The 6,911-nt window shown below is 47.2% G+C and overlaps 1 protein-coding gene across 1 annotated transcript; it reads right to left on the reverse strand.

Annotated features, from left to right (window-relative positions):
• Window positions 1-471: 471 nt before the first annotated feature.
• On the reverse strand, window positions 472-6,059 carry atf4a (activating transcription factor 4a). Its single transcript, XM_086120504.1, has 4 exons — window positions 5,886-6,059; window positions 4,093-4,251; window positions 3,144-3,413; window positions 472-1,805 (listed from the first exon to the last, which is right to left on the reverse strand). Exons 2-4 carry the CDS (start codon window positions 4,127-4,129, stop codon window positions 1,084-1,086), a joined length of 1,029 nt encoding a protein of 342 aa, XP_085976630.1. The 5' UTR covers window positions 4,130-4,251; window positions 5,886-6,059; the 3' UTR covers window positions 472-1,083.
• Window positions 6,060-6,911: the final 852 nt, after the last annotated feature.

Raw genomic sequence — 6,911 nt, forward strand, 5'->3', positions numbered from 1 at the left:
TTTACAGTTAAATTCTGCTTCTTCCGATTTTTATGATTCGGTCAACGTTGCGCGCCCATATTTGACGTTTTTTTAAACTGAACTCAAATACATTTTACTGTCATAAGACTCGTGAAAATAGAACAACACACAGAAAGCAAGTACCGGTAATTCCTGCTGGGACGCGAGTGTCGGAGCCAGAAATCCTTATGGACGACAAACGCGCTAATCTGCGCCGAATGTCATCTCATCTGAGGGTCATGAGGGATCGTGGTCGGACAAGATAATTGTCTTAAATCCTAAAGCAGGCCCCCGAGGAGAACACGAGACCTCGGCACCGCCATGAGTTGACCTTAAAAGCGAGCGTGTGCAAGTCAGATGCTTTTTTTTTTTTGCGTGCCACACCGCCACTCATTTGTTTTGGTCACGTAAGATATCGTGTTGAATTTCGTCTGAAAGCCCTCACCCCCCAAAAAAACCCCAAGACATTACTTGAGACTAAAGAGAAGTTTATTAGAAAAACAGTCGCGACAAAGAAAGGCATCTGAGCGCATTTGTACAAGCTAAGAGCACGGCAAACTATTGAGGGACATAAACGTTTAGCATCAATTAAATAAAACCTGGGCGGCTAACTAAATTGCATTGGAAAGCTACAAAATATGTACACACAAACACCGCGCACGCAGGCAGGCCTGAAGAAAATTCATACATTAGAGGCCCTTATCTGGACCAGAGGAAGGTTGCTATGGCAACTAGACGGTGGGGATTTGTGGGTTCCACTCAAGGTTGGTCAAAGTCAAATACAAATTCATGAAAGTGGATTTTCAGGATGCAGTGACAACCAAAACTGATTTGAATTTGAGCATCAGTTTGGATTTCAAGGAGGGCAGTGGTCCCAACCCAACGCTATTGCGGAACGTTGACATTATGCGCACCTTGAGACGATGGACTCGACCCTTTACAGGTGGACTTCATTTTCGCCTTTAGTTTACTTTTCTGAAGACGCGCGTCAAACGGTTCGCCCTGACATTTCTTCCTAAAGCCCAATTTTGCGGGGGGTACATTTGGGCGGGAGACACGCGGGCGCATACCGAAGTCGTCCGCCTATTTGGCCGCCGCGCTCATCTTCCCGCGGTGGCGTTTGCGGACCTCCTCCATCAGGTCCCTGAGGTACTGGATCTCTCGGCTGATGGCGTCGGCGCGCTCGGCCAGCTCTCGGTTCTTGGTCTCCAGGGCCTCGCGCTCCACACTGAGCTGCTCCTGCTCCACGCGCTTCTTCTGGCGGTAGCGCGTGGCCGCCGTCTTGTTCTGCTCCATCTTCTTCAGTTTCTTCTCCACCACCTTGGGAGCGCCCGACGACGACTTCACCTTGGCTTTCGGGGAGGGCGAGGAAGATCCGGACAGGGGCTCGGGTCTGGCGTAGGGTTTGGCGCGGGGCGAGCCGGCGGAAGACTCTATGCCCGAGTCGCTGTCGCATTCGCTGGACGGCGAGGTCTTGATGAAGACCTCCTCCGGCGCGGGCTCTGGATTCGGGCGGATGGTGGCGAGGGGCGACTTGGTGTCCGCTTGGGCGAATCCCGGGGAAGGAGGCGGGCCCGGGGAGCAGGGCTCCACCTTCATCATCACGCCCACGGGGTCTTCGGGGCGGCTGACGTGGAAGGGCTCCGGGTCCAGATCCACGTGGGGGCGGAGGGAGGCCAAGAGGTCCTCGGGGGTGGCGGGGGGCTCGTCCGACGAGCAGGAGCCGATGAGTGACTCCAGGTCCAAGTCGCTGAGGTCGATCTTCTCCGACATCCAGTCCATGCCGGCGAAGTCATCATCGTGGTCTACAAACAGGTCAGCGTTTTGATTACGTTCCCTCGGGATCGCTTTGTATGTCCCTGCTCCGTTTGTGTGTGTGTGTTCGGACCGTCTGCAACATGCTGCCCTCCGTTAAGCTATCAAGCGGATTTCACATGATGTTGCCTTTAAGCGAGCAGACTTGAAGGCACCCCCATGAAACTTCATAGCTATTAATAAATCACATGGTAAAAGCCATATTGTACCCCCCACCCCAAATCAGCGGCAAAAATAACACTCTGGGGACACAAAAGCCACCCGGCTTCAAATTTGCCACTGACGAGCGTTTGACAGATTTCAACGCGCGTTTCCTGTCCACTCAACTTCATTTGGTGTCAAAGTGGCGTCCGGGGTTCATCTTCCCCACGTTTTTAGGACTTCTCCCTCCTTCTGGATCAAGCCCCGCCCACACTCGACTGCGTCGGCAACAAAGCTTGTGACTTTTGCGTTGATGCGCGTGACAATTTGCAGCGTCATTTAAAGGTTGAGCGCATCTGGGAAACGATGTCAAGCGGCCCCCGGGAAGACAATCGATTCACAGCGCTGACAGCTCACGTCGAAAATATTTTCAAAGGCCCTTAAGCTCAACTGAGGAGGCCGACACAAACCGGTTTTGCGCGTCCTGCGGAACTGTTGGCGCCACGCCTGCCAACAGCGCACACGAGGCCTTGATGTCGGCCCGGATCAGTCTTGCGGACAGTTTCAATCCAACCCCGACACAAAACCGCAATATGTACACACGCAAGTCCTGTGATTTACCGTAAGCATATTTTTCTTGGTAGCCAACCAGCAAAACAAACTTTTTGCCGGGCCGACGAGTATTTTTCTATTTACAAGAAGTGTGTGGTGATGACTGACTTTTGCTCCGTGCGAGTGAACTGATGGCAAGCCAAACTCAGTTCATTAGCTTTTATTATTTTGATGGCAAAAACATTCAAAACTAAAATTTGACTTTATGAAAAGCACTCAGACAGTAATTGGAGTGACCTTGTATCTGTCTTTGCAAAATACATTTGCAAATTAACCATTTAATGGCGCTCATAATTAAATCCAAACTTTTGCAGTGTGGAGGTGCAAAATCAAATTAAGGAAAAAAACCCCCAAGAACATTTGGATTTGATTTCATGTTGCCATTTTGAAATGAATCTCCTGTGTTGGCTTTTGAAATAGAAAACCAGAATTACAAAAAAGAAATTTATGAAACGTTTTTTTCCCTTTTTTGAAATACCTTTGAACTGCTCTCTGTATGATATTTTATATCTAAATCTGCATCTTGAAACGTGGCTATGCCCTCGGGCGGCCATTTTGCAAGAGCGCAAGCTCACCTTGGGCATGGCGAGCTCCCACGTGGGTGCGGAGCAGATCGTCGTCGTCGGCCAGCCAGGGCAGAGACGTCACGTCGAAACCCGCCTTGGCTTCCAGGAAGGAGGGGGACGGGGGCGACAGCAAGGTGTGGTAGGGGGAAAGGGACAGGGAAAGGGGGGGTGAACCCGGGACCTCACCCCCGAGCGAGGAGGAGGATGGTGGTGAAAGCGCTTCCTCTTCATCTTGGTCCAGAAGGGGCCCCATTGGGTCAGCCATCAGAAATGAGGGCCCTGTGCAACAGTTTCATCGGTTAGTAGCGCATTCGCAAAACACCAATTGCAAGCGGTCCGTGCGCGGCCGCTGTCCGGCTACGAGCGCTTCAGAAGATGGATGGCGGTGATGTGTGGATTGGAGGGAAGAGAGAAGAGAAAAAGTAAGAGGGGGTTGGGGGGCGAACCACTTGGCCTCGCACACGACAGCCATTGTGTCTGCATTGACGCATGACATAACGCGGGTGGACTCCCGGCGACGTCAACTATGCCTGGATCGTCTTTTCAGGGGCCCTACACAATATGTTGCACCATGTAACTTTTTATTCATTGATTTAAAAAAATTGGTGGCAGTCCATAAAGACGTGCGCCGGGACCAAAATAGGACGCAGCAAGCGCCGTTACTTTATTTACTGGTCATTTTCAATTCTAAATATGGCACGGTCATGTTCTCAAAAACAATCAGTGTGTAGCGGCCACACATACTTGACAGCAAACATGGATGCAGATTTCTTGTGTGCCGTCTCAGCGGCAGCAGCATTACTTGCAACTGATTTTCATGAATACTTTTAAAGTAAAGAAATCAACATCAGTTTAAGTACTATTAACGACCAAGTGTTGCCCTGTACATAAATGATGCCTTTTCCGATGGCGCCCAATCAAAAGGTCAGAGTGGAAAAGAGCGACGCCCGCCACCCACCTGAGCACAGGGCCTCCACGGCCTCCAACGCGAGCATCGTGGCTGTGGCGCGCGGTCAGCGATAAAGCGGGTACGACCGAGTGCGGGGACGTTCGCAAGTCGAGACGTTCGGGACTGCTGTCGACTGCAGCAAAGCTGAGGGGAATTGCCAAGAGAGACCTGCGGACGACAAAAACGAGAAGCGGCAAACGTGACTATCACGTCTCCCGTCCGAGACGCCGAAGACATACTTGATACACAAGGACCAAATTACGTGTGTGTGTGTGTGTGTGTGTGTGTGTGTGTTTGTTCGCCAAGACAAATTTTGGAAACTAGAGTAAAAATATGTGCAAAGTTTAAAATGATTAACCATTTGAGCCCTCAAACACACAAACCTTTGGAAAAATGCTGTGACAAATATGTACACCAAAACAAGTTTGTGGCAAATTTGTATTGAATAACTTGATCACCTTTGTCCCAAAATACATTTGATATAATGAACAGTAACTGGATGGAGCTTTGACGACGAACCGAGTCTTGTACATGTCAAAAGATTGGAGACCAAATTGGACCCCCCCCCCCCCACCCCCCAGATTGAAATGCTGACACGACAGAACAAATGGTTTGGAACACATGACAGATTATAAACTCACAGTCAATGAATCAACTTTGAATTCAGCCAGAAAAATTTTGTTAATACTCTTATGCATGTACAAGACTGATCACCACTCCACATTCAAAACAAAGCTTTGGGGTGCTTATGAAAACTCAATCCAAAATAAAGATAGCAAGGATTAATATCCTGAAAATAAATTTTAACATCTCTTTTAAGATGCAAATCCCATCTGAGTAAAGAGGTCTTTTTTTGTTGATTGTACACTTATTACACTTTCTCACTGGATCATTACTGGTCAACATTAAACCTCCCATTGTGCAAACAATTCGACAAATATTACTGGAGTGTAATTAGGCTGAACAGGATCTGTTACTTACCATAACCCAAAACTGAAAAAGTTATTTTCTGTGGTTTAATTTTATGTTTGTTTTAATTTGCCCGCAACGTTCTGTTTGGCATTTAACTATCTTGGTTGTTATATTATGAATGGGTGTTTGAATATTGCTGCTGTGACATTGTAATTTCCCCTCGCAATGATTAGCGCATATAGTCATCTTGTAAAAATTGTATTTCAAAAATACATTTTAAATGTCGACTTCTCGGTCACTTTCACCTCACACAGTCGTTAAATAGTTTTACTGAAGGGAGACGAATTATAGCCAATCCTTTGGCTGTGTGGTGTCACGTGACCTGAAGGAAAGCACTGCCCACTCCCAAAGTACATTTCCTAATTTGGTCATGTCTAGGCCCGGTGACCACGCCCGCCAGGAAAAGTGGGCCCGCCATTTTCCTGTCAAGTAGTCCGCCAAGGGGGATCGAGAACTGAGTCCGCGCGCCATTTTGAGGACGCCACGTTGTCAACTATTTCATGTACACAAAACAAAAACCGGCACCGAAAAGCGTACAGACCTCGACGAAAGACATTCATATTAGTTTGTCCAACATATCTGACGGCGACTTTTAAAACGTTTAGCTGCACTAGTAAGCCGAACGCAGCAGTTTTTAGGGCGCAAAAAGTTGCTCGTCCAGGGCCCACTCCATTAAACTCTATGTAATCACGTTAAAGCAAGCCAACTCACAAAGCATGACATGTAAGATAATTTTGGGAACATTTAGTGGTCTTATACAAGGTGAACTTAGAGTGTTTTTAAAGTCCGACTTTCGAAACGCCACAAGAAAGTAAATAATGTGTACTCACGCCATTTTGCCCGAAATCGCCAGTGCACTTCGCCGATGCCCTGCCCGTTTGATGCCGCTGCGCAGATTGCCGCCACCCGCCGTTAAAGTGCCATGTTGATGGTTGATATATGCCGACACCGAACACAACAATGTCCCACACTGAAGACGACAACGAGAAACGAATGTTCCAAGTGTGCGCAGGCGCAGCAGTTTATATTACACCGAAGCACTACCAAGCGTGTCCCTCCGCTAAAGGAATGTTAATTTTTTTACTACTTCGGCGCGGGTGAGCGCGGCAATTTGTCTGTGTTGAAACCCGCCTTTACTTCTCCGACGGGCGGTGTATGTATGCAAAACACGCGTACCACTGCTTTTCAAGTCTTTGATTTGTTGAATGCGTGTGTGCATTTTAATAGGGTGACATTTGAAGTGTATACACTGTAATGTGGGCGGGCCATATAGAAAACGTCAACATTAGTTTAAGATGCTGTGATAGAGCGAGATGTTACTAAATAGTTCCGTGTGTTCTTATCGTAATTTTACGATAAGTATACAACGTGTGTCTCCACTGCATGGCAATTTTTATTTTACAACTTTTCAGTACTCAAAATTCTAGATCTACTTCAAAGAGTCGGTGTGTCTTTAGTCCTAGGAACAAGTCGCGGATTACATTTACTTGATCCTGACAGGTAAACAAAGGATTAGAAAATAGTGAGCACCAATGACGTCATGAAAAACATCAGGAAGAACATACTTGCGATGTCAAACCTATTTGCGATCACTGGCCACAACCACTCCAAAGTGGAACCAAATGATGAATTCAAATTTTTTGTGATTCTTCTTGTGAAAACCCCCCAAAAACTCCAAGTATATTTGGAACATTGTCTCATCACACCATACAAACAAATTGCATCCTTTTGGAAAGGATTGGACCCCCGATATGTGGTCAACGAGTAGTAAGCATTCAAACAACAGAGAAAACAATCATACTCTTTGTTCTCAGTGACAAAAAGTTAGTGCGCTTTGTTTTTAATTAAAACATTAT

Source organism: Hippocampus guttulatus, chromosome 9 (assembly GCF_054856545.1).
Source record: "Hippocampus guttulatus isolate MCC_2025c chromosome 9, RoL_Hgut_1.0, whole genome shotgun sequence".
NCBI lineage: Eukaryota > Metazoa > Chordata > Actinopteri > Syngnathiformes > Syngnathidae > Hippocampus > Hippocampus guttulatus.